We start from the raw sequence: 27,190 nt of genomic DNA, 5'->3' as shown, positions 1-27,190 counted from the left end.
TGTTCTGATAGTCCAGGACAGCCATTCAGCATGAAGGGCACCTCTGCATTGATCTATGTCCCATGACAGCAGGATGCAGTTTGGGGTTTTTTTTGTTACATACTGTTAAGCATATGGATGCAACAGGAAATTCAAGTATAGTCAAACATTTTATTGGTGTTGTCCCTAGATCTTGGAAATCTGACAATGATTAAATTGGTGCTTTTAAATATTTTAAAAACAAATTCCTATTAATTACCTCTGAAATTGTTTCTGGACTAATTCAGGCCTGCTGTTCATTCAGTTTCACATTCTGGAATTGAACAAACAGATCCTGGAAAACAAAGTCCTTTTATTGCTGGTGGGCCGCTCCACTGAGTAACAGAGCAAAACAGTATGGAGAAGGTTAACATTGGGGAGATTCAGTTTCCACATACTGTTTAAGAAACAGCAGTGTCAGTACAAGCATCCAGGTTCACATGAGCTTTGCCATTTCCTCAGTACTCTCAGAGTTGAGCCCTACAGTCTGTCAGAAAATTCACACACCTATTGCAGGCAGAGACAAAAATCAAAGCTGTGTCAGAGCTATTCTAAGAACAGCTTCCTGAATCCAAGAGCACTTGTATGGTAATAATAATAATAAACTCAAAAACATTTAAAACAAAGAATTTTAATAACTTCTCTATAACAAATAATTAATCAAAGAGGCCAAATCCCATGTCATCATCAGATTCTTCAGATTCCTCCTTCTTCTCTTCTTTCTTCTCCTCAGCTGAAGGAAAAAAAGACCAAGTGAATGGTCAGTATTAACACTGCACCACAGATTTTCAAGATATAAGTTTTGGTGTTCTCAGCTCCCCTGCTACTGGTATTGGAGCCTCCACGGTTCATCTCATTCCCTTTCAGCAACCAAATACAAACACTGAAGAGATATAGACACTAATATTGCAGGGATGTGGTTAACACCACCAAGTCTCTTTGATTCTTTGATTTGGACTAAGCCAGACCAATCCTAAGGCAAATGCTTCTGACTGTCCAAAGGAAAAGTAACTGTTCAGCTTACATTTCCATCACATACTGAACTGCCGAAGTGGAGAAGCCTTGAAATGTGGACTCAGTTAAGCTGTTACCAGAGACAAAAGGAGTTGCCCTGTAGCCACGCCTCTCTGCTCATACTCACCGGCAGCAGGGGCAGCAGCTGCAGCAGGAGCAGCAGAGCCCCCTCCAGCAGAGACTGCCACCGCTCCCCCAGCCGGCATGCTGGCAAGCTTTCCATTACCTGAGTGGGACACAAGAGAAAGTATTTTTTTATATGCTCATCCCAAGCACAGAAGTTAGGAGAAATGCAAGAGTGCAGAAAAAACAGATCCTGTCTCATGGACTGAACCTGTCACCATCTGCTCAAAGGAACAAGAAGCTGCATCCATGACAAATATAAACAGTTCTGTGAAAAATACTCAGGAGTTTTAAGATTTACAAAGGTTTATCCCAAGAACACTGGCAGCATATTATTACTAAGTTTTCTTCTGTACACAAAGTCCCTGTCTTTTTTCCAAAAGCTGTCATAAAAATAGCAGCAAACACATCCAATTTCACACACCCAGATTGTTCTCTGAATGCAGCACAGTAGCCCAGAAGGTGATGATGTACCTCAAAAGTAACGCATCGGCAGCACTGGCTTCCCCTGCTCCTATTTTTTTTTTTTCCCTTTAAGGGTAGAGAGAACTCTGAGGGCATAGATCACACTTACAGGAGAGAAAGGGAAAGATTGATTTATTTATGGCAAAGAGTACAGTATTTTAAACAAATTCCTCAGCACCCTAGGAACCCTATTGCATCTCCTTTGAGACTTCTGATTTCTGCTCGTATTTGGAAAGCCAGCTGGTTCTCTGGCCTCTGTCTTTCACATACCAAGGCTCCCTTGGCATTCAAAGGTCACGTACGCACTATGTTTGTCTGTATTCCAGTTTCTGGGAATCAGTTTCTAAATAATTCCCTGTTACTTCAAGCTCTAATAAACTAGCAAAGTAAACAAACATGTTTCATATGCATGTCAGTATGTTCTAAGAAACAATTCATTTGAGGTATTACAGAAAGAGACAGCATAAGTGTGTTGTAACCACATGCATAATAGCTCTCTTAGGTCTTTCAAACCACATGGATAGAAATGTCCAGTGCCTGCTCCTGACAGGAAGGCCAGGCAAAGTCCTGGCAACCTTTGAGCAAAAATAGCCTGCAAATTCCCTTGTGCCTACATACTTGCAAAAAAAAAACCCTCATTAATCAGAAACCTTTGCACTACCTCACCTCTGCTTTACTTCAGCCCTATGATCCAGTCAATTCATGTGAAAAGTTCCAGCTTCAGTAAGAGCACAAATTTCTCTGGAAATCAGCCCTCAGGGAAAAGGAGATGCAGGACTCAGGGAGCTCCAGAAGAGGTGTGCACTGGAGGGGCTTGTGCTCATCGCAGAGGGCAGAGCTGCACCCCAATGCCAACTGTCTGTTCTTCATGCTTTAAATCACTGGTGCACGCAAGTGGGTGAAACACAAAACATCCCCTAGAGAATCCGAAGGACAGCTCAGTCTCTTATCAAGATGTCCAGAAAACTACATCGTGAGCAGACTACCAGTAAGCTCATACTTGTTTAAGTTCTCCAGTTTAATGTGGTCCACAAGCGAAACCCAGCAGGTACTGGCACTGACCTGCAGGGAATTAGAATGGACCTGATTTCACGCACTTCAGCTGTGATGCTGAACAGACAGTCAGGGACTTGGCAGCAATTCTACACTCTCAGGTCTAGGCTATCAAAGTAACAGAGGCAATTACCTGGGTCACTCAGAGACTCTACTTACCCTGAGCAATTACATCTTCAATGTTTTTTCCATTCAGCTCACTAATAACCTGCAAGTAAAATTTTAAATGTTAAGGGTTTCCAAACAGCATGAGAATAAGCTACATTTAAACAAGTACTGATGAATCATCATATACAGCACCTCCATCCTGCTCCTTATACAGCCCCAAAATTCCTTACTTCTCAGTGCCAGGAACAGAACATTGACATGACAACTTCAGCTAAGTCTTTTATACTTTAATTGTTTTCATGAAATCTGTTACTAAATTCATAACGAATCCAAGGACCTTGCAGAAAGGAGGATACAGAGATGTTGTGGGACCAATTAGGAAGCCCCACCAACAGTGTGTTAGTCACTGAGGGACTGTTACCATTTCTTGCTTAATGCCCTCTGGGAGGCTCTGAAGCACTGGGATCTCGACCCAAAACCAGAGGGTCCCATTCCTAGCCCTACCAAATGTTAACAGCCAAGCTGTTGGATCCTTGCCCTGGAACACAGAGTTCCAACTTTAATTTTACTACCATTGTTGTATAACCAGGGATGACAAAGGCAAAACACAAACCCAAAAATTGCTAAAGCAAGCAAGCACTGAACAATAATGCTCCAAAACCGACTGGTGAGTCCCAGCTACCAGGAGTCAGTGGCCAAAGCCAAAGGACTTTTTACAAGCTTACACAGAGCATGGGATGTGTGAAACTATGTGCCTGCATGACTGCTCCATCCTGGAGAAAGGTGCTTTTAAGAATTCACTACATTTACACTGGCTGAAGATACAGCCTATGCAAAAATTAACTATGACCAAAACAGATTCCAGAAAAGCTTTCCGAACATTGGAGGATGAGAGAAAGCAATTCATTTATGAAGTTATTAAACCTAAAGGAGCCAGAGATAGAAGACCTGGCACTTAAACAGGAGCACCATGAGTTCAAACCAACATCCCAAACCAGAGTAAGCATGCTATCAGCTCAGCCAACGCAGTCTGCTTGGGCCTATAGTAAAACATTGGGAAACTAGTTTCTTTTTACCTTTACCTCTCTGGAAACACTTCACATAGGAATATGGGACAAACAATAAGATGATTTTATTGGTTCTTGCTTTTTTTTTCCCCATGGCAAATTATTTTTAGGTCCACAATTCTGAAGATCTATTATATCACAAGAAATATTCTAATTAAGATACTCTCTTTAAAAGTCTGTCTATGGCATTAATTTCCAAAATATTCCTACACATTTTCCTCAAATACCTTTAATGCCCATGTTAGGATTTACCTATGTTTCCTGGTGAAGAAACAAATGCTCCTTTGCAGCACTCTAAGTAAGAATGTATCACTGAGTATCATGCCTTCTGAAGTGCTAGCTCTGAATTGATACTGACCAAAAATAAAAGTGAACCTTCAGTGCAGACACGATGTCAGAACATTTTCAGTGCATTCCTATATGCAGCCAAAATCTCAATGAAGATGATTAGACTGAACTACCAGAAGTCAGCAACAACTGACAGAGACATTTGTGGAGGACAGGCTTTGAAAAAAGCCAGACTTCTAACAAAAGTTGTAAAAATTAATGATTGGCTCAGCAGTGTTCGGAAATCACACAGGTAAGGATCAGTGAATGTCTGAACAAAGTAAGAGCAGCTCAATAGCGATGCAACAGGAACACTGAAGCCGAGGAAACAGCTCCAATGTCTGGTGCTGGCTGGGACACCTGGAATTAAGAGGCAACGCCACCTTGTTCATGCGTTCATCGTCCGTCTCGATGCCGACGCTGTCGAGGATCTTTTTCAGGTCCTTGGACGTGGGGGACTCGTTGCCCCCGAGCACTGCGAGCAGATAAGCTGCGACGTAACGCATCCTGCATGACAGGAATAGTCTTCAGCATGACCAGTTTACGTGCTCGAAGGGAGCTCATCCCTTCTCTCTCCGAGCCACAATCCTTTGACTCCACTTCTAAATGCCAACCCGCGGCCCGCGAGGCCACGCTCCCCTGGCTGTGCCAGCACGGGGCCCGCACGCAGCAGCCCGGCACCCACTCCCGCCCTGCGCCGCCACCGCACACGTCTCCCGAAACAAAGCGGCAACGCGGCATTGCCGCCCTGGCCTTCGCCCAGCCCGTCCCGTCCCTCCGCCAGTGCCGGCCCAGACGCGGGCCGGGAGAGCACGTGGCCGCCATTCTCCCCTCCTACCCCCCTGCCCCGAGTGATCTCGCCCAAGCCCCGCGGGCGGCGAACTGCCGCGGGTGCACCGGACGCCACCACTCCCGCGGAGGGGGGCGCACCGCGCGCTTACCTGGGCGGCGGCGGCGGCGCGGGACACGGGCCTGGGACGTGCGCTCGCGAGGGCAGAGCGGCGGCGAAAGGAAGGGGCGGAGCCTCGGCAACGCCTTCTTCCCGCCACCCCTCAACAACGAGCGCTGCCATTGGGCCGGGCCGGCGGGCAGCGCGCAAGCCAATGGGGAGCCGCGGGTGTGGCCGCCGCCAGCGCGGCCGGTGGCGCATGCGCAGAGCGCAGGCTGCCCGTTCCGGGCGTGTCGTAGGGTGCCGTTGTCCATGTTAGGATGGGTGTGATTCCCCAAAATCATGGAATCACAGAGTGAATGAGATTGGAAAACACCTCTGAGACCATCGAGTCCAACCTATGGCCGAATACCACTCTGTCAACTAGCCCATGGCACTGAGTGCCACGTTCAGTCTTTCCTTAGACACCTCCAGGGACGGTGACTGCACCACCAGCCCAGGCAGCCTGCTCCAATGCCTGACCACTCTTTCTGTGAAGACATTATTCCTCATGTTCAACCTAAACCTCCCTTGGCACAGCTTTATACTCTCCTTCAACTGTGGCATCCTGCCCTGCCCTAGTAGGGTCAGCACAATCCCCTCCACTCGTCCCATGAGTTGGGTTCTGTCACCAGGTGCACATGAGGCAGATGCACACGCAGAGTCCTCATATTTGTTTATTTTGTATCAGCGCAGAGACGGGCAGTGGGTGATGAATCCACAAAGCCAGTGCCTGTCTCTGTGCGTTTCTTCATGGAAAGGGTGGTCAGGCATTGGAACAAGCTCCCCAGGGAGGTGGTGGAATCACTGTCCCTGGAGGTGTTCTGGGAACAACTGGACATACCAGTTAGCTGTGGTCTAGTTGTCGCGGTGGTGTTTGGTCAGTGGTGGCACTCGATGATCTTGGAGTGGCCAGCAGGATCGGGGAACTGATCGTCCCTCTGTACTTGGCACAAGTGAGGCCACATCTCAAGCCCTGTGTCCAGTTTTGAGCCCCTCACTTCAATATGGATACTGAGGTGCTGGAGCGTGTCCAGAGAAGGGCAGTGGAGCTGGGGAAGGGTCTGGAGCACAAGTCTTGTGAGGAGCGGCTGAGGGAGCTGCGGTTGTTTAGCCCGGAGAAAAGGAGGCTCAGGGGAGACCGTATCCACAACTGTCTGAAAGGAGGCTGTAACCAGGTGGGGGTTGGCCTCTTCTCCCGGGCAATTAGCAACAGGACAAGAGGACATAGTGTCAAGCTGTGTCAGGGAAGGTTCAACTTGTACCTTTGGAAGAATTTCTTCACAGAAGGTGATTAGACATTGGAATGGGCTGCCTAGGGCAGTGGTGGAGTCGATGTCACTGGAGGTGTTTAAGGAAAGACTGGACGTGGTACTTAATGCCATGGTCTAGTTGACATGGTGGTGTTTGGTCATGGGTGGGGCTCAATGACCTTGGAGGTGCTTTCCAAGCTGAATGACTGTGGTTCTATAAAATACCTCAGCTCCATGTGTGGATCGGCTTCTTGCACACTGGGTGACAAAACCCACTTCTGGGACAGCACACTGAGGCAAGGCTCTCCCCAGGAGGGAGAGGGCTGCTGTCCTGTGCTGGGAGGCTGGGAGGTGGTAATCCTGTGGCAAGGTCTCGCCATGGGATTATGGGAGTCACCACCTGTGCTCGGTTCGCTTGGTTTCCTGCATTAGGGAGATGAACAGAAGTAAAAAGTTATTATTGTGCCTGAAACCCACTGGACCCAAACAAACCAGGAGTGCTGGTTCAGCAGCAGGGCTGTGCATGGGTTGTGGCTATCCTTGTCTTGCTGTCCGAGGGCTGCCCCAGAGATCCTCAGTGGGGCTTCTGTGGTAGCTCAGGTGCTCTCAGAAAACAAGCAGGCTCACCGTGTTATAACTGAGCCAGCGCTTGGAGCAGCAGTCGGTGGTTACTGTCTACTTCCTGTAGGAAGAGGAATTTCCCTCAGGGCCATGTGCAGCTTGCATTCAAAATCACAGAATCAATTAGGTTGGGAAAGACCTCTGAGATCATCAAATCCAACCTATGACCAAACACCACCATGTCAACTAGCTCACGGCACTAAGTGCTATGTCCAGTCTTTCCTCAAACACCTCCAGAGACGGTGACTCCACCACTTCCCTGGACATCTCATTCCAATGCCTGACCACCCTTTCTTTGAGGAAATTCTTCCTGATGTCCACCCTGAACCTGGACATCAGCTGGAGAGCATGTCCTCTTGTCCCGTCACTTGTTGCCTGGGAGAAGAGGCTCATCCTCGCCTGGCTACAACCTCCTTTCAGGGCAGCCCCAGCCCCGCGCCCTCCTGGGCTCGCAGCCCCTGCTCCATTTCTCCCCCTGGATTTGTATGGAACGAGCACAACACCCGCAGCTGCCCGTGCCTCCCGTTTCCTCGGAGCCCAGGGGGATGTGGCCGTGTCGGGAGGATCTCCTTCCGTGCCCTTGCTGTGGTAGCAGGACTCCTGCATATGGCTCCCCATAGCACTCGGCCCCACGTCCCGCTGCCTCTGGCACCTCCCCCGTCCCGTCCCGCCCCGGATCGCGGCGCAGCTCCCGAGAACTTTTCAGGAAGTGGCGGGCAGAGCCCAGCCCAGCCCAGCCCCGGCTGCTGAGTGCCCGGGGCCGGTGCGGAGGGGTGAGACAAGCGGGGCCGTGCTGAGCCGGGCACGGGGCGCGGCTGCGGCTGCTGCCGGGGCCTGGACAGTGGGCGGGGGGGACGGGGCCAGGGGCAGAGCGTGCTGCGGACAGTCCGGGCCGGGCTGCGGGTGGCCATGTGCGGGCTGTGTGTGTCCGTGTGCGGGGCTGTGTGTATGTCCCTGTGCGGGGCTGTGTGTCCGTGTGCGGGGCTGTGTGTATGTCCGTGTGCGGGGCTGTGTGTCCGTGTGCGGGGCTGTGTGTCCGTGTGCGGGGCTGTGTGTATGTCCGTGTGCAGGGCTATGTGTGTCTCTGTGCGGGGCTGTGTGTGTCCGTGTGCGGGGCTGTGTGTGTGTCCATGTGCGGGGCTGTGTGTCCATGTGCGGGGCTGTGTGTCCGTGTGCGGGGCTGTGTGTGTCCGTGTGAAATGCTGTGTGTATGTCCCTGTGCGGGGCTGTGTGTGTCCGTGTGCGGGGCTGTGTGTATGTCCCTGTGCGGGGCTGTGTGTGTCCGTGTGCGGGGCTGTGTATGTCCGTGTGCGGGGCTGTGTGTGTGTCCGTGTGCGGGGCTGTGTGTGTGTCCCTGTGCGGGGCTCTGTGTCCCTGTGCGGGGCTGTGTGTCCGTGTGCGGGGCTGTGTGTATGTCCCTGTGCGGGGCTGTGTGTGTCCGTGTGCGGGGCTGTGTGTGTCCATGTGCGGGGCTGTGTGTGTCCGTGTGCGGGGCTGTGTGTGTCCCCGTGCGGGGCTGTGTGTGTCCATGTGCGGGGCTATGTGTCCATGTGCGGGGCTGTGTGTCCGTGTGCGGGGCTGTGTGTATGTCCCTGTGCGGGGCTGTGTGTGTCCGTGTGCGGGGCTGTGTGTGTCCGTGTGCGGGGCTGTGTGTGTCCATGTGCGGGGCTGTGTGTGTCCGTGTGCGGGGCTGTGTGTGTCCATGTGCGGAGCTATGTGTCCATGTGCGGGGCTGTGTGTGTCCATGTGAAACGCTGTGGGTATGTCCATGTGCGGGGCTTTGTGTGTCCGTGTGCAGGGCTGTGTGTGTCCGTGTGCGGGGCTGTGTGTGTCCGTGTGAAAGGCTGCGTGTATGTCCATGTGCGGGGCTATGTGTCTGTGTGCAGGTGTGTGTTTTGGAGTGCCTGTGCCACCACAGGTCTGTCCATGTCTGTTGGCCCCGAGGCTGTGTCTGTGGCCTCCAGAGCTGCCCTCTGGTTCCTTCACCATTGACAGCTTTACAAAGCTGTAGCAGATTTTTCTTAAACGTGTCTGTATGGGGCTGTGTACATGTTGTGCACGATGTTTTTGTAAGAAATGCTCCCCTTTATACTAAAGCAGTAGTTTCACTTTTATCCCACTGGCACCCAGTTTCACAAACCAGGTTCAGCGAAGACCCAGCACAGTTAGTGAGCTGGCTCTGGGCTCTGCTTCCTGTTCTTCTTGTCCTTACATTTCTGTTCTTTCAGGGTGAGGCATTCCTGCTCTTTCCGGGGGTGATGCCTCCCCCAGACAGTGCCTTGGAAACATCAGTGCTGCCATGTCCCACAGGCTAACACTAAAAGCACTGCTCCTCAGGGTGTTGCTGGGGCATTTGCTTGTGTCTGCTGGCCTTGGATGTTAGAGCCGGCTTTGTTCTAATTCTGCATCACTCAAAAGAAACTTCTGTTCGCTAATTCAGTCCATGGCAGAGTTTACAAAGAGCTCCTGATATTCACACCATGAGGTAGTTTAATTGCCAAGCTCAGGAGGTGTTGCTCCTGCACCACAGACGTGCCTTTTCTAACCCCGTCCCTGGCCCTGACACGTTTTCTCTGCTGCCCTTTGTCCACTTGCTTTTATCCCATTGACACTTGGTTTCACAAACGGGCTCGATGAGGACCTGTCACAGTCTGTGAGCCACCTCTGGGCTCTGCTTCTGGCTCAGCTCTCCCTGCCCCAGTTTTCTTCTCAACTTGTAAAGCTTCCCACTAAGGCATCTTGAAATTTGCATTAGGCATAGGCATTTACATTTACATCTTTTAAAGTTAATATTGGTCTTTATTCTGGTGGTGCATAATTGCTCCATTCCCTGCTGAGATGTTGGCTGGAAAAATTCAGAGGTTTTCTTTAGTAGGGGAAGCCTCTGTGACATCTGTCACACTGCATTTCTGTGCTCTCTGCCTCCAAAGCTTTCAGTAACATGCGTGTAATCTTTCCTACCATCTTGCTGTGATTATAAACTTTCCAGCCACTCTGGACTGGGGCAGGAGGCCTTCATAGTGCACTTGTGTTCTCTTTCAGAACCATCTTTCCTCCTCTCCTTGTCCCAGCTGCCTTGTGGTGCCGCCAGTGCCTGCCTGCCTGGCAAGTCAGAGCATGTCTGGACCCTGTGGATGAGATGCAGAAGATGGCAGAGCTGCTGGGGCTCAGGGATGAGTGTGGGGAGGGGACTTCGGGGGCTCCTGCCCTTGCTGGCTCCTGCCTTGCGGACAACAGACTGAACCTGGATGTTTATCCTGACGGCTGTCGCCGTTTCCTCCAGCTGTTCAAGGAGCAACAGAGAGAAGTGGTCCAGGTCGAGTTCCTCCGGCTCAGCAGCAACGATTGCCTCCTTGACACCACACTGGGCAGCCTTCCTCATCTGAAGCACCTGAAATCCCTGGTGCTTAAAGGTAAATTCTGGGGCCCATCACCATCCAACTTTTCTAGGCTCAGATTTTTTGTTAATCCTTCTCTCCACATCTGCAGGACAAACTGCCCTTGGAAGTGTTTTGTTCCAGTGCCCCTTACCTCAGCTTTGGCTCAGCCTTGCTCAGAGCTGAATGCAGATTGCAACAAGATACAGCTTCTAGACTCTTACTTCCTCCCTTTGTTTCTACAGCTGCCTGGGGACCGGGTTTTTTTGGACTCTGGTTGGATTGATGTTGCAGAATTTTCTATAGCCGTTCTCTAGAAGAAGAGCATTTTTTTGCAGTTATGCAAGAAGAGGGGGATTGAAAGGTGTTGAATCTTTTGGTAAATGTTCAGCCCCTCTTTCATTTTTGGGAGTGTAATAAGCTGTCTTTGCTGTGTTTCCATCTGAATCCTTGCTTAATCGTTGCTTAGTGATTGTAGGTTTAGCAGAGTTCAAGACAGACCAGAAGAGGCTGATCAACATTTTATCTAAAGTAGGACACAGGGTGTGCATGTAATTCAAAGTATAACAACTGTTAGCATTATAAATATTAGATCATTCTTTGACTGTCTCATCTATTTATTGTGAGAGGATCTCAATACAGTTTGTATAATTTCTGTATCAGACTGAATCATTTGCTCTTTGGGAGGTAGAATTTTAAAAATAAATGAGAAAAAAAGGGGGAGTCTGGGGGCAGAATTCAGAGTTCTAGCTGAAAACTGAAAAGTCTGAGGTTTGTTTCTATATCTGTCACCAATTTCTCATGTGAGTAACTTGATTTGTCCTTTCCCCCATTAGTAAGATGGCAATAACAGCAGTACCTTTTATCAGTCTTGTTTTGTGAGATGTACACACACCCTGAGCATCCTGAAGTGCAATAAAGTAGTTCACTAAGGTCTTATGTACAAAGTGCAATGTGCCTGTTAGTTTGGTTGTTCTCATTTTGTACTATTATGGAGCATAAAAAAAATGTTTGGTGCCCTCTGCTGTATATGGATATAAATAGAAAACAGTGGAGAGGGTCTATGAAACAATGAACAAGTGGAAAAGTTTGGAAGTGTCCTTTTGTTTGCTCAAATTATTTTCCATGGGTGCAGCCCTTCTCCTATTTGAGTGTCACAAGCTGGGGTAGGGAACTTGCATTCTTCCCTCTCTGTGCTATCTGGTCTACAAAATACTGAATTACCTACTTTTCCCCCACATTTTCATTGCTTTCCTCATGTCTGCCCTCCAGTCTTGCAAGGGCAGATCACAGTCCTCAGGGCTGTTTGCTTCTCAACAGCATGGACAAAGCCTTGAGGGCAAGGACTGTTTCCTTGATCCATAAAGTGTTGTGTGTTGGCCACTGGTAGTGGGGAAGGAGAGTGGGAGGCTTGGAGGTATATGGGCCACCCTGCTGAAGGGTGGTAAACGTGTGGGGTGGCCTGGCTCATTCTGAGCTTTGACTCCACGTGTGTTTAGCAGAGCTGTACTGGTTCGCTGTGGCATCTCCTGATTTCATAACAGGTTTTCACCATTACACCCCTTTCACTGATCAGGAAACTGAGGCACAGAGCAGAAAACTCACTTCTCGGAGTACTTTGTGATTAGTACTGCTCATTGTGATCAGTAACTCTCCATCTTGTGGACCTCTGTGCTAAGGAGTCTCACAAGAGGCTGGTGAGCTCTCCTGGTAGCACACTGACCTCCTCCTCCACTTCCCTGCATCCAGGTGGCCATGCTAGAGATGAGTTTGGTTCCTATCAGCAAGGCTCCCTGACAAGCTTGCCACCAGACTTTGGGAACCTGAGGTGTCTCACCCACCTGGATCTCAGCTTCAATAGATTCTCCACCTTGCCGAGCTGCATTCTCCACCTCCCCAGCCTCCGTGTGCTCCTGGTGAGCCACAACAGCCTGGTGACACTTCCTGAGGATTTTGGCTGTCTGAGCAAACTGACTTTCTTCTCTGCAATGAAAAACCAGCTGAAAGACTTACCTCGGAGCATTGGGGAGCTGTCAATGCTGCAGGATCTGGATCTCTCAGAAAATGCTTTGGAATTGCTGCCCGAAGAAGTTGGGAATCTGCACAACTGCACAGAGCTGGATCTCTCTGGGAATCGCTTATCAAGCATCCCAGACTCCCTAGGTATGTATTTTATTTGGGAAGAGAAGGACATGGGCTTGCCAAGCTTTTGGTACAGCCTCGGACCTGTGAGACCCTTGGTCTCTGTCCCCAGAGTTGTTAGCGTAATCCATGTTACATTGGAGCCAAATGGAAGGGGTAGCCAGAAGGATCATGTTAGGTTCAGTCAGTGCCTTTGAGCATTAACATCTCTCTGGACCACAGTTTCTGTTTCTGTGGACCAACGACACTGCTGAGATCTCAATACAATTTACAATGACTGAGGATCTGGCCTGGCTGGTTTTGGGTAGCACCTGGGATTGGTAACAGAAGAGCTGAGGTTTGATGGGATGCAAATCTCGGCTTGAAATCACACTGTCCAGTGTGGACTAGTCCACAGAACCAGGCTCTGACTTCTGTTGCCCAGCTTCCTGGGTCCTGTATTGCTTTGTGACCGAGGTTGTTTTTGATGCTGTTACAGAAGTGTCCTACTTGTAGCGGGGTGCTGAAAAGCAGAGGACAGAGGAGGCTGTGCTGCCTCTCAGCTAATTCCTTGCACTCCTTTATTTAATGAACTAAAGAGATGTTAGGCTTTTGTGCTTTTCCCTCATTATGTGTGTGTTTACATGGGCTGAGGAGAGAGGGGAGTTAGAGCTGACGTGCAATGCAATTAACAGCATGGATGGGGGGGGTCACTTCTTGTTCTAACCTGCAGCCAATTTGAAGTCTCTGCGTCGGCTGCATCTCCACAGCAATCTCCTGGTGACAGTCCCTGCCTCGCTTGCCAGCCTGCCCAACTTGTCCAGACTTGATCTGCAGAACAACTGCCTCCGTGCCATCCCTGCTGAGATCCAGGCCTTGCCATTCGTGCACGTCCGAGGCAATCCCTTGGGAGAAGCTGAACCATCCCCGCAGGCTGGTAATTGCAAGGCTTCTGTTGCTGTGTGTTCTGCCCAGCTGTTCCCTCACTCAGCCCAGCATGGTGTAGATGGGTTTGGATTAGAGAAGACAAGCAGGGGGGAATCAGATCAGCATTTATTTGTCTGGAATAATTATTAAGTTGTAAGGATACAGACAGTACTAGTTATGTGTTTATGAGGCCTATCCCAGTCTGAAGGGCTCAGTGGTCCTTGGAATTGGGCTTTCTTGGTAGGGTTTTACAGTGGAAGTGAAAATGGGATTCACAGGAAATAGATCAGGAGAGGTCTCTGAAGGGGTCCAGCCTTTTTAGCAGAGGTGAGCACCGGTTCCTGGACTTGTTGCATGGCCCGAAGGCTGTGGTGGCTCATGCTGGAACCTCAAAGAGCAGCAATGGGTAATTCTGCTGTGGAGTTACCTCCTGCTGTCCTGAGGTTCACAGGCTGCTGAGGAGCAGCTCTTTGTCCAAGAGGAAGGTGCTGAATGAACAGGAATATGAGCAGGGTTTCCCAGTGATGCTCATGTTCACAAGAGCAAGCACTGATTCCCAGGGGTGGCCCCAGGCAATCAAACATGCCCCTGAGAGCTGCAGGGGTGGTAGACCAAAATATTTTCTAATTCCTTTTGCTTCTGAGTTTCCCTGGGGAAGAGCCAGCATTTTCAGTACGTCTTGGGTCCTTGAGGCCTCTCACTATCCTCATGCTGCAATGTGTTCTGGAGCCCACTGTGGTGTCACCAGGATTCCATTAGTGACTTCTGTCAGATTAGGATTAAGCCAAAACTGTTCAGCCTTTCTTGTCTACCTTGGTTTAAGTAACTGCTATCTCCTCCTCCTACCCAAATCTTCTTATTGCCACAGAAAAGTCCAGTACCAGAAGGCTACAAAGACTCTTCCTTGCATCAGGAGAGGGCAGGTAAGCCTCTGTTACTAAGAATTTGTGTAACTGTGGTGTAACAAGGTCCCAGACAAGATTGGTGTGTGGTGGGTACTGCAGGAATGTATAAGAGCCTATAGTCTCAGTAGGCCAGTCAAACACAAGTATGAGATTCTTCTGTTGATTTTTGGAGGGCTGAAGTTATTGCAGTGTCATACATTCATGCATTTCTTCTGGAAGCTTTACTGTCACCTCTGAAGGCTGCAAAGTGGTCCTGGCCTGTGGCATCCATTTCTACTTTCCTCCGGGGGCTGCCTCTGATCCTCTGCGGATCTACTTCCGATCCCTCACGCCAGATCCTCAGTGGGTAAAGCTGAGACACCATGATGTCCTGCTGAGTAGAGTCCTGGAGCTGCAGCCTCATGGGGTCCAATTCCAGCAGGTGAGGATACACCCTGGTCACCTCCTGATGAATCTGCCCTTGCAGTAGCTCAGTACAGTCTTCTGAGAGTGCCTTTTGGGACCTGTGAGACAGTTGCCCCCATCCCTGCTGCCTTTAAGTAGCTGCAGGACCACCTCTCAAAGAAGCCCTGCTGCAGAGAATCAGAAAGGACACAGCCAGCTTCTCTGGTGCTGTGCTAGCCTGGCGCCTTTGCCTTCCCCACTGCTTCTAATTGAGCTGAGCTGTAACCTTTATCACTCACACCCCCCCTACTATACCAGAGGATAAGTCCAGCACCTGGCCTTATCAATGAGAATGGTTTGCATCCTTCTCTAAAGTCTGATTGTGTGCTTTGCATTTGCTGGGGAGTGGTTACACCACCAGCCCCATCACAGCTGACAGCAGCTCACTGCAAAAGTTGCTTTGCCCTTTCTGCTCAGAAGCTGCTGAACTTTTCCTGCCATCACAGTCCATAGCAGACCTGACATTTCCTGTCACCTCCCTGGAGGCTGCAGTGGAGAGCAGGTTCTTTGATTCCCTGCATACAGGCCATGCTCTGCCCTCCCTCTTCTTGTCTGCATAGGAAGTCACGGAGCAGAGCTGGGCTTGGTTTTATCCTTTCCATTGGGTATCTCACAGGAATGCTTTTTTGCCAGGAGGTGCAGATCTGGATGCCATATATCTCCCCTCAAACCCCTCACCAGCATGAGGTGGTAGTTCGAACCTTCAGCAGGCAGAGCTGGAGTGATCTGAGAACGAGAGTGAAGCAGAAGAGAAAGTCAAAGGTGAGCAGATTGAAATTGCCAGTGACACAATTCCTTTTCCCCTCTTTGGTTTTGCTCAGCCAAGAGTGAACCCATTTGAAACGTCTCATGAGCTGTGTTTTGACCAGGTGCTATAAAAAGTAGTGGATTTGAGCTCCAGGTTTCCTCTCTCACATGGAGGTGTGTCTCCTGAAGTTGATGAGTTGCAGCCTGCCATGCTTCATCCCTGATCTAGTACTTTCTTCTGCTTGGCTGGTAGTCATTTTCCTGTCTTTATTGTATTAAGTTATATGCCTATATATTTCCTTCCCTGTCTTCTGTTACAGAAGTGGGTGGCCCACTGTTGTGTCCTTCACTTCTCTTGGTTCCTTGTTGTGTCTCGACTTGTGCAAAATGAATGCAGAGTGCCAGCAGAGGGGACATTGCTCTTCTCCAGTGTGGATCCAAACATCAAAGTGATCTTTCCTCCTGGAGTCACCAAAGAGCCTCGTAGTGTCAAGCTGCAGGTATGCAAGCTTTAAAAAACAAGCTTTGGTGAGCTCAGGTGCTATCTCATGCCCAGTACAGAACTGAACAGAGATGTCTGCCCTAGGATAATTCATGTCTAGACGCAGTTGCTTCATGGGCTGACCCATCTCAGATCACCTTCTCTCTTACCTTCCCTGCCTGCAACATGGGCCAGGCTCCATGCTGCCCTGTGTGGGAAAGGGACCTCCAGCAGATCAGCAGGTAGCTGCTAGGAAGGGAACACAAGAAGATTTTGCCTCTTCTTCCCTTGTGAAACTGACCCTAGCAAACCAGCTCAGTGAGAACTGGGGGTGGTGGGGGAATCTAATGTAGATCCAATTCTAAAATCATCCCACTGAAATTAATTGTTCTGTAGAGTTGCTAGATAACTCTAAATGCTCTTGTAATACCTTAGTCCATCTCAGCTTGACAGGTTGCCAGACTTCAGCCAAAGTTCACTGTGCTTTATTTCTCAATGGGTCCTGCAGCAAGAGCAGCATTTGCCTGCTGGGTGCTTGAGGAACTGAGTGGCAGTGTGGGAATTTGGTGCCTGACTTCTCTGCTGCTCACTGTGCTGTCTGCCACATCCAGGTGCTGCCAGTCTCTGCAGAAGAGATACAGGAAATCACAGCCAATGCAGGGTGCAGAGCCAGTCCCCTGCTCTACCTCTCCCAGGACTCCACGGTGGATTTTCTCAAGCCAGTGAGAATTCAGCTGCCCCTTCCACCCGGGGTCACAGGTCAGCTTATTCCCAAAATTGACGAAGAGAAATGCCATATTTGGAAAACCACAAGTGGCAAGAGAGAATTTTGTTTGCCTCTCCTCTTGTTACTAAAGCTTGCTGCTTTTCCTGCAGGAACAGCAAGGTGTGTCTGCTGAGTGTGTGGTGGTGCAGAGTGGTGGGAGCTGAAGGTAGTTCAGGTCCATCAGATCAGTGCTGGGGTTCACAGACCAGACAAGGTGGGAGATACACAAGCCAAATGTGTATTTAAACTGCTGGTTTTAGTGTGGCGTATGGGAGAGGCACTCCTGCCCACTGAGGACATGCTTTGTAAAGGGGTTTTGATTCAAGATTGGGAATAGCTTGAAGCAGGAAATAAACATGCTGCCTCTAGGGCCCTGCCTTCTCTTTTCTTTGCTCACGAGTCCGGTGCTGAGCCACTGCAGTTAAAAATGTATGATCGTATGCTAAGCCATATCTCGCTCTGGAAACTGCTAAAAACAGCCTCAGTCATGCCAGGGATTCCTGTTTGGAAGTACCCTGAGTCTCCTAACTCCTATTTTCTCTGACCTCTCCTGGCTTTCTTGTGAAGAAATACATGGCCTTCATTATAACACTACCTGGTATTTGTATGTCTGGAGTACATCAGAATTGAAAAGTCTGTGAGATGTACATTAGAAAGAGATAGAACTTAATTAATTAACCCTAGATTTTAGTGATGAGAATTGTCTAATGAATCTGTTGGTGGGAATCAGGACACTATGATTTTAAGTCTGCATATTTTGCTAGAATATCCCAAAAGCAATGGGATAGCCTGGTCCTTTTATTGCTGCTCTTCCTTGACCAAAGTTCAGTCCTGGATGCTGAAGAGAAAGCCATGAACCCTTATTGGTGGCTTTAAAAAGTAAATCACGCGAACCTGTGGCTGGGTTTGTAAAGCCATGAATAAAGCCTTCTGCTGCATATAGCATCTCTTGATCATTGGTGTCTTTAGGGCTAAATTTGGATCCGTCAAGGCTGCATATTCTCCATGGTGACCTGGAGGGCCAAACCTGGAACGACATTACCAGTGAGGTGGTGCTGGAATTCACCCATCTTTATGCAGTGTTTGAAGTCACTCACTTCTCCTGGTAAGTGCAGGATTAGTCCTGAGGAAAATATGGGATGTTCCTCTGCCTTGCTTTTCCCACACTCTGACCAGAGGCCCTGACATTAACTCTGTCTGTTCCCTTTTCCCTTTGCAAGTCAGGCCCAGCTTAGCACTTTGTCTCTACCCGTCATTCCTTACAGCTGTGTGGGTGTGACACTGGCATCTTTCTCTGGGCAGGGTCCCTCCTTTTATTTTAATTCCTTGTTTCCAGGTACTGGCTGTGGTACACCACCAAGACCTACATTGGAGGCATTGCCAGGAAGGTCTATGAGCGGCTGCGTCTGTACCAGGTGAACTTCATTGCACTGCAGCGGAAGAAGGATCCCGAGCAAGTCCTGCTACAGTGTGTCCCCAAGCACAAGGTCTGGTCTGGTCTGCACTGCCTTGCTCCTGAGCGTCCCGAGCTTCTCTTTGTAGGATGTAAAGGCAGCAGTGCACTGAATGGTCCTGTTCACTGCCCCAGAGTCATGGCTGGGGTATGCTGTCACCTCACTCTTGGTGGTGTGATTCTGACTCACAGGGCGCTGGGGGGAGAAAAAACCTCATTCCATGCAGTGGTAAATGCATTGATTTCCTCCCCTGCAAACCCTAAGGACTGGGCTGCTAAGATCAGCTGAGCCACAGTTACTGGCCATATATGTGCTGTTATCATCCAGCAAACATGAGGCAAAACGTGTTGGCTTAAATTTAAGTCAAAGTTTGCACGTCATGTGTCTGACATGGGCTAGTGGTGTGGGCAGCAGCACTGCTTTGTTTTCAGCTTGAGTGGTTAGAAATGGTACTTTTCTTGATGTTCTGTTCACAGTTCAAGCACTGGAACAGAACATATGAGCACTCCTTAATCTACTTCAGTGCAACATCAGGTTAGTTTACGCTATGAGTGTGAGCTAATCTGGCTGACTTTGTCAAGAAGGAGATGGGAAGTGCTCACACATTCTTTTCTGCTGCCTCTTCCTAGGGGTATCAGCCCTCAGCAGTCCCGCTTCAGATTAGTGTGAGTGTGCAGCTGTGGAGAATGTGTCCCTTGGCAGGCAGTGCAGCTTGGTGAGGTGAGGGTTATTTTATCAGACTGCCACTACTGGGCTGCATATCCAGCTCTGCGTAATCCTCTGCTCTGGTTGCTCCTTCTTGTGTCCTTTTGCAGAGAAAATGTATTTGAATAGTGAGTGGGTTATGGTAGCAAGTAAATCCCTCCTTGTCTTTGATGTTAAAAAGACCTGTTAAAAAGATAGAGGCATTACTGAAAATGCTTTTTTAATGGGTGTTTGTTCATTTGTTTACATCCTTTTCATGTAAAAGGATGTAAACCCTGTTGAAGGTGAGAGGAACATCATGGATGTAGAAACATGGGTCGGGGGAGTGATGCGCTTCAGACCAAACACAGGGTGCTGTGCTGTCATCCTTGCCAGGTTGACCCAGTGCTGAAGAAGCTGCAGGACCGCTATCGAGGACCTGAGCCATCCGACATGGTGGAGATGTTTGAGGGAGAGCAGTTTTTTGCAGCTTTTGAGCGAGGCATCAGCATTGATATGGGTATGGCAGTATTGGGCTCGTTCTGCTCCTACCTACCTCTTGTCCTCCTCTGGCCCTAGACGTGTTTCTGCTGTGGGTTGTACTCCTCCGTGGCGTTCCTCTCTGTCTCCAGCTCGCCCACTACTCACAGCAGCCAGCCCCTGGGCATTGAACTTGCCACATTCTCTGGTCACACAAGTTTTCTGTTGACTTTTCCTTATGAAAGTGCTGTTTGCAGACTTTGATTTCTTCTCATGCTCTTGTAAACCTGCAGAGGGCAATAGCCAGGGTTTATTTTATGACTGATCTGCTTCTGTAGCCAGCTATGTTCTTTTCCTGGCATCTTAGATACCACACTGAAATTCCAGTGATGATCTAGTTAGTGTTGCCCATTTCTGAGAGAACACATATAAAGCTTTTTATTTTTTGAGAAAGTATTTCTGAAATAATTCAGAGCAAAGAATTCCTCCTATTAGAAGAGAAGGAAAGAGGGAACAGGACGAAAACTCAAGATTATGTTTTATGTCCCAATATGTCCGGACAGCTGTCAAATGAGCCATTTTCTGCAAAACCTGAACACACAGCTCAGTTTCATTGGTGTAAATTAAATGAAATTTAAAGTGCACTGGTCTTTCAGTGGAGTTCGTGAGGCCAGAGTCACTCTGTCCTGATTTAGGCTGGACTCTAAGCTAATTTCCAGAGACATACATACATGAATGTTGTACCTGATTATATTTTTTCTCTTTAGCTCTATTCTGCACCCCTGCAGAAATGGTGAAGAGATAGGTGACCTGTTTTTGTGCTTTACAGGGTACTATTGCAGTTGATTCTGCCCTCCAAGGGATAGAACTGAGATGGAAAGGAGGTGCCAAGGAGGGACTTGACTCCATGTGTCATCCTGCCTTGCCTTCCATTCTTGAACATGATCTCTACCTTGTGGTCATTCTCTTTTTTCACCTATGGGATCTGCTTTCTCCACAGTCAGTGTTTTCTGCTTTCCTCACTGGGGAAGGGAGGGTTGCAATTCTTTCAGCCACGAGCATGGAGGCTGCTAGTGGATGATAGGCTGTTGGACAGGCTCCAAAAGCTGCACACTTTTCTCCACAAGTTGAATGCTTCCTGCTTCTCTGCACAGATCGCCCCGACTGTGTGGATGGACGTCTCTCGTTTATTTTTTACTCTCACTTGAAGAACATGAAGGAAATCTATGTGACCTCCCCTGTGGACAGAAAAGGCCAAGCTGTAAAAGGCCAGGTGAACAACCAGTTACACTGACTTCTTGTTTCCTCCTTCATCATTGCTTTTCCAGTACTCCTCATAATAATCTCTGAGTGCTGGGTATGACTCTTTTCCTACCCTCTTTCTCTGGCATTGTATTTCACTGACTAAAATCTGAATAATCAAGAAGTGTAATCTCATAAGATCACTCATCACTTAACTGTCTGACTTACATTCCTGCCATTAATTTTTGGGGTGTTGGGAGAAAGTCCAGCCTTTTTAGCAGAACCTCAGTGCTCCTCCCAGTTACACCTAATTGAGGCCATATTTGTGGGCTAAGGATAGATGAGAATGCTGAATTAATTCTTTCCCAGATGGAAAAGACATGGTCCCAATAGGCTGGGCCACTGTGCTTGAATCAGTCTCACTGCATGCTTTCTCTTTGCAAAGGTCTCTTTCTACCGAGGGGCAGTTCCAGACAGCATCCCTGAAGATGCCAGCAGGAGGAGGAAAGGTCCAGACTCCCTCTGGCTCGCTACTCTGCCCATCAAACTGCCTGTGAGTTGTCTCCTACAGAAAAATTAATCTAGATGGGGTAAGAGCATGGCCTTCCTGCTCAGCTAATTTTGTTTTCCTGCATGAGAAGGCATGTAATGAATGATCACAAGAAATAGCTGCCCAGCCATGTCATGGTAGAGATTTTTCACTCCCTGTGAGTGAGCTCTTCTGAAATGAGAACATGAAGAGCTGGGAGTGGTCTCCATCTCTCCTGCTCATCTTGCCTGTCGAGCACAGGCTTGTTGGATGGGTGTTCAGAGAGGGTGGATCCTTAGAATGAATGAGGCTGTAGTACACAAAGAAGCTTGCTGTAATTAAGGGAAGTGTCTGTTTTGCTTATAAATTTCTTAGTCACACAGCTCATGCAGCAGGAAAAAAGAAAGGAATGGGATGAGGTAGTTATGCTGGATTTGAGCATAGACATTGAGTGTAGGTATTCTGGTGTGAGCTTTAAAGGCTAGGCTGGATGTTACAGTGAGAAATGCAACTTTTACTTATGGAATTTAAGTGACATTTGAGCAGCCTAAAACAATAAATACCTTGGTAGGCTGAATGCTTCCCTTCCAATCACGTGCTGTGATCTCACATCCCGTTCTGACACACGCAGTCTCAGCTACAAACCTAGACTAAGTGTCCTCTTACTGCTGAGGCAAATATACTTCAGGGACGTGGCTTATTTTAAACTGCTCTGTAAATGCAGGAAAGGAAATTTCCGGTGTGAGCTATAACTATGAGCACTATGGTTTGATATTTTCCTGAGGCAGTGAGCAGTGCTGGTCACTGCCAGTGTGAGTCCTCCTTGCTTCTTACAGCCTGTACCTTCAGCCCCAAGAACTTCCTTTCTCCCCAGTAGAAGGAAGGAAATTTCACTGTGGAGACTGAGTGGCCACACACTGTCTTTTATGAAAACCGATGGTAGAGGAAAGAATGTTCATTCTCTCTCTTTGTGATGCAGCAACTGAAACCCCGCTGGGATGAGAACCCCAGTCCCCTGTACAGCTTCTCCTTCCCTCCCTTGAACCTGGGCAATGCTGAGACCGGGTACCTGACACAGGCAAACCTGCTGAGCATTGCCAGGCGCGTGGGAGCTGACTGGCAGAGCATCGGCCTCAACCTGGGCCTGACCTACCAGCAGATTGAGCGCATAGGATACAATAACAGGTGAGATAGGACACAGTAATCAACAGTGATGCATTATATCTGTCTGTCCATCTATCTGCAGTGTAATAGTATAAATCAGTGCTTGGCTGGTTGAAAGTTCTTCCACTGTAATTGTTTCACTGGATAAAAGAGGGGTTGACTAATGGTTCTTCTGAAAATAATACCTTTTATAATGGGAAACTGGTTATTTTCTCTTGCCATTATAAAACAAAGCTTTTTTGTTTGAAAAACAAAATTGGGAAATAACAAACCTGATGAGCTTTGTATTTCAGCTGAGTTGCATTCCTGTTTTGTTCTGTGATCAGATTCCTGGCCAGACTCCATCTCGTACAATGAGAAATGATCTATGGCTTTAATTGTGAATATCATCGTTATTCAAAAAGAGCTTGTTGTACATCATGGGACACATGCAGCCTGGCCAAAAAGCCAAAGCAGTAGGAGAGAATTAGACTTGTTACGATCAAGCTACTGTTCCTGTGAGGAAATTATATTCAAAAGCAGAATGCCTTAATTTGATATTTCCATTAGGAAAATATTTTATAGAGAAACGTTCATGCAGGAACTGCAACTCCAGTATGCTGCGTGGGGAAGAGGCAGGCCCACTGAGAGCTTTGTGTGTCTGGATGGCTTCTTTAAGGCTCTAGTCATGGGTTGGGACTTAAGTAAGGCCTCTTTGGTTTGCTACTCAGCAGAGTGTGTTGGTTACTTCTGTCCTTCCTGTTTTCTTCAGAGAGGACCTCAATAAGCAGATCCTGGACATGCTTTTCTCATGGGCTCAGCAAAACTCAGAGGATCCTGACTGTGTGAGCAAGCTGATTACAGCCATGAAAGAGAGTGGCCGGCAGGACATCGCTGATGAGGTTGAAGCCATCATTGAGCTGGGGCGGCAGAAATACAGCGAGTCCATCCGCCGGGTGGGCCTGGAGCAGGAGAGCAGCACTGAGGACTCTGCAATAGCTATGATGTAGCACCTAGCAGAGACAAGTGGGGTTTGTATGGGACCCCTCCTTGTACCCAGAGTCACGGTGCCTGGGGGCTGCTCCCTGCTCAAAGGCCAGTGTCTTCCTGAGGAGCTGGACATTGATTCTCTCTGGTCTGTACTCACATGCCACTTCTGCCGGTCCCAGGAAGTTTAGGGTGCACTTGTGAACCTTTTTTCTACTTCCAGTTCACGACCTTGAGCTTTAGCTTTCAGAAACATGGAGAAATTTAGAGACTGAAGTGTCCGTCTGTCAGCTGAGTAGTGGCTTAAGTAGTGTTTGATGAATTAGTACTCATGTTACATGTATTTATTTATAACTTATTCCTGAAACTGTATTCTGCTGGAAACACTTGGTGTGAGCATTTGTGGGTCCATTTGTGCTACAGTGCTTGATGGGAGAGTGGAGATGTAGTCATGTTATGAAGGCCTGTGATGTGGTGGGAACTGCTCAGCCATTTCTGTTAATGATGGGTTCTGCTCACATGAAAATGTGAACTGTATTCCCCATGAAAATGTTTTCTATTTTTTTCCAAATCTCTTCCAGTTCCCTTTAGTCCAAACAAAACCTAAGTATTTCTGGGGAAGAAAGAAGAAACCGATTTCTAGAAAATTGCTCTTTTTTTATGTTTTGCTCCAAAAGCTGTCACAAAACAAATAGGCTGCTGCACCTGCAAGCACCTTTTTAGATGAGACCTACATACTGCTGATCTTTGGCAAAGTTCCAGTTTTAGTTTATAAGAAAAAGTAAAAATCCATGACCTGTTCTGGGAGAGACTGATGTAAGTGAAATTAAAATTTCCCTTGCAGTTTCCAAGGGGTAGTCCTCACATCCTCCCAGTGAAATCAGACTGTGTGGTAGTGAAGGTGTGACCCCTCCTGAAGTTTGGTGAAAAGCATGACTTAAATTTGCATTTTAAAATCTGGTCTGACCAGCTGTGAAATAAGGCACTGTTGTGGGTTTGGCATGAACCGTGCTGAGCTAACTTCCCAGTTTTTCAGCCTGAATATCTTGTATAAGGCTGAAAGCATTTACTGCTTTTTTGCTGCTTAATCATTGTTACTGAGGTGCCCTTCTCTTCCTGTTCCCCATCTCATAATGGCCCTCAGTTAATGACCCACTAATGACAGTGGAAAATTACATGCAAGCTTTTTGAAAGACTACTGTCATCTCAGTAAATTCAACTCTTTCAAGACAGGTTTGAACTCAGCGTAAGTCTCTAAGCATTACTTAAAGGACTGTTCTCAGTCTGAAGAAACAAAAGTGTGTTTAAAAATGCCAGGTTGCAGCACCCAAAGTCAATGTGCAGTTGCAGGTTGGATAAATCCTGGCATTTTCTTCCCCTTGTGAAGAATCATCGGTGGCTTCCCTGATGCTGCTTCAGGCCTGCCATCAGTATTATTGAACGAGAGGCACAAAATCGTTCTGCTTTTTTTCTCATTTAAGGCTGTTCTAACATCTCAGGCTACAGAGTGCTTACTGTCTAGTGCAGAGCACTGGATAAATACGTGCAGACTTGAGTTGTCACCTTGGGCCAAGGGACTTCCTTGGGTCTGGTTTCTTAGGTTGTGCTGCCCTCGAATCTCATGTTGGGTTCAAGTCAGCAGTTCTCTTTTGAATGTACATTTTCTCTTGTATTCTCTGTTATATGTTATTGTTTGTAATTTTCATGGATACCAACAAGGTATTTGTTCTTCAGTTTTGGAGAGATGCATTTGAGCATATTGCTCTCATTGGGAATAAAATCAGCACTTGACTGTTTCACAGCATGGTCTGCTATTCCATAAATGCCTTGAGTTAGATGGAGACTGATCCCTTTAAACCTGCTGGCAGGAGGACACCGGTGAGCTTGGCTGTGCTGTGCAGAAATGGGAGAACAGCTCCTGTTTGGATACTGGCAGCTGCAAAGACACAACAAACTTCAGCTGGGTTAATGGTGTCCCTGGAGGGTGGCTTTGCTGCAGTGGGACTAGGCCGGGGAACACAATGCTCAGGGCATGAGCTGAGGCTCGGGTGAAGCAGGTCTAGAGAGCAACAAGGCTATTCTAGAAGGGACAGTGTGCAGGGTAAGCCTGTCCTCCAGTGGAGGTGCTGGAGAAATCTACAGGAAGCACAGGGGAGCATCCACAGCTACAACAGGATGAAGCTTGGCTGCACTGAGCTTTCCATTTGTCATAGTTAGGCCCCAGCTGAGTTAGGCAATGCTGGAATAAAGGGTAGGTAGGCTGGACTCTGTGGAGGACTCATTCAGGCATCAGCAGAGCTACAGCTCTTCCAGAAAACAGCTTAGTGCCAGGAGAGAGGAAGGTTAGTGCCAGGTGTTCAGGTTACTCTTGCAATAGCCTGCAGCCAGGCCAGGTGACAGCAGATAACAAACCCTAGACAGTATCATCAATAGAACAGCTCTTCAGGATTTGGGCTGACAGCTTAAGGACAGGTAAGTAACTACTGCAGACAAGGATTGTTATCTCCAGTCTTTCCCTGCTGAGTGGTAGCTGCTGGGCTGGGCCTCCTTGCAGGCATCTGGCTTTCTCCTTGAAGTGACACCAAAGCAAGCACCCAGCTGAGGACTCCAAGGGTGGGAAGTCAGAGCCACTGTTCAACTGCTCTTTCCTCAGCTGACTTGGCAGCAAATATTTGAGCTGGATGAGAGTCAATGGAAAACATTATTTTGAGGCATGTTATCTTTATCAATAATCTCTTTGAGGCACAGTAAGTCTTTTCTAAGCGTGTAGCTGCTATGGCTGGTAACAGTTGCAGTAGATGGTTGAAAGAACAAAAGGAATTACTAACCTGGCATTTATCTTTTGAATCAAAATAATGGCATTCCTTTCTGAATTCTGTCATGAATTCATCACATATTAGAGTAGTATCTTTCTCTTTCCAGCTATCTGGCTTTTCTTGGTGCCTAATATGCACCTTACCGTGTCCTACAGATGATCTGGCAGATTTTATGGTTTTTAGTGTGCATGATACTGATGTGTCCAAACTTCTCCCAAATAGCGGGAAAAGCCTACTTGCAAAAAAAAAAAATTTAAGTGAGAAATTGTTTGAGAGTAGGAACATTTTTTCTCCTTTTTTGGCTGTAACCTTTATAGCTCTTTAACTCTCAGAATTAAACCCTTTTCTACTTCGTAAACTCACAGATCTCCACCAGAATGACCTGGGAGGGGAACAGTGTGTTTCCCACATGCCACCTTCCACTTCCAGTTTCTTCTAACCGTGATAGTCCTCTGGCTGCCAGGAGACAGATCCAGCTCCTACAGATATTAATAAAAAAAAAAATAAGCTGAGAAATGAAAGCCCAGGCAAAGCTCAAATCAGTTTATTAATTCCATAAAAAGTACAAGGGAAAGCCTGATTATATTCTGCAGGGGGTTAAACTGTTTACACAGTCCTGTCAGTAAAATGCTGTATAATTCCCAGTAAAAGACCTGACTGAAATACGAAGTTGAGAGTGAGCCCACAGGGGCTGTGTTCAGTTTCTCTGTTTACCGTGGGCAGGCAGCAATACTGTAAAACTCAGCACATCCATAGGATTGCTCTGATAAGGGAAAGGAATCTCTGTGTTGCGCTGAGAACTGGATGGTTCAGCCATGAGCTTACTGAGCTTGATGCCAAAACTGAGGCAGCATTAGAAGATACCCAGTTGGTACGATTTCCTGCTGCATGGTACACACTCATGTCCATACTTGACAGTGTCATACTGCTGGGTTTTTAAAAGGGAAAGGAAATCTGATGGCCTTTAAATTCACTGTTTTCCTCCCAAGGGAGGATCACCCCATGTTTTCAGCCTTTAAAGCAAGAGTAGCTTTCACTGGGAAAGGAGTGGGACTGGTTTGTAGTCACTGGTGCATCAGAACCCCAGCCCAGGGCTGCCTCAAAGAGAGC

At 47.9% G+C, this 27,190-nt stretch overlaps 2 protein-coding genes and 1 non-coding gene across 3 annotated transcripts; 1 reads left to right on the top strand and 2 right to left on the bottom strand.

Moving 5' to 3' along the window:
- Window positions 1-629: 629 nt before the first annotated feature.
- Window positions 630-5,225, bottom strand: RPLP2 (ribosomal protein lateral stalk subunit P2). The gene is made up of 5 exons (XM_048308123.1): window positions 5,117-5,225; window positions 4,559-4,682; window positions 2,833-2,881; window positions 1,160-1,258; window positions 630-751 (listed from the first exon to the last, which is right to left on the bottom strand). The coding sequence occupies exons 2-5, from the start codon at window positions 4,679-4,681 to the stop codon at window positions 675-677; spliced, it is 348 nt and encodes a 115-aa protein (XP_048164080.1). The 5' UTR covers window position 4,682; window positions 5,117-5,225; the 3' UTR covers window positions 630-674.
- On the bottom strand, window positions 2,573-2,705 carry LOC125328224. The gene has a single exon (XR_007204606.1). It is a non-coding gene; the product is annotated as a small nucleolar RNA SNORA52 (small nucleolar RNA).
- Window positions 5,226-7,670: 2,445 nt separating the features above from the next.
- PIDD1 (p53-induced death domain protein 1) lies at window positions 7,671-25,063 on the top strand. The gene is made up of 16 exons (XM_048308251.1): window positions 7,671-7,750; window positions 10,020-10,390; window positions 12,104-12,517; window positions 13,209-13,412; window positions 14,271-14,325; window positions 14,527-14,728; window positions 15,385-15,513; window positions 15,819-15,998; window positions 16,591-16,738; window positions 17,715-17,850; window positions 18,082-18,232; window positions 19,280-19,403; window positions 20,518-20,636; window positions 21,051-21,158; window positions 22,114-22,319; window positions 23,050-25,063. The coding sequence occupies exons 2-16, from the start codon at window positions 10,117-10,119 to the stop codon at window positions 23,285-23,287; spliced, it is 2,688 nt and encodes an 895-aa protein (XP_048164208.1). The 5' UTR covers window positions 7,671-7,750; window positions 10,020-10,116; the 3' UTR covers window positions 23,288-25,063.
- The last annotated feature ends 2,127 nt before the right edge of the window (window positions 25,064-27,190 follow it).

This window comes from Corvus hawaiiensis, chromosome 6 (genome assembly GCF_020740725.1).
Source record: "Corvus hawaiiensis isolate bCorHaw1 chromosome 6, bCorHaw1.pri.cur, whole genome shotgun sequence".
Taxonomy (NCBI): Eukaryota; Metazoa; Chordata; class Aves; order Passeriformes; family Corvidae; genus Corvus; species Corvus hawaiiensis.
This window is presented reverse-complemented; position numbering and strand designations above follow the sequence as displayed.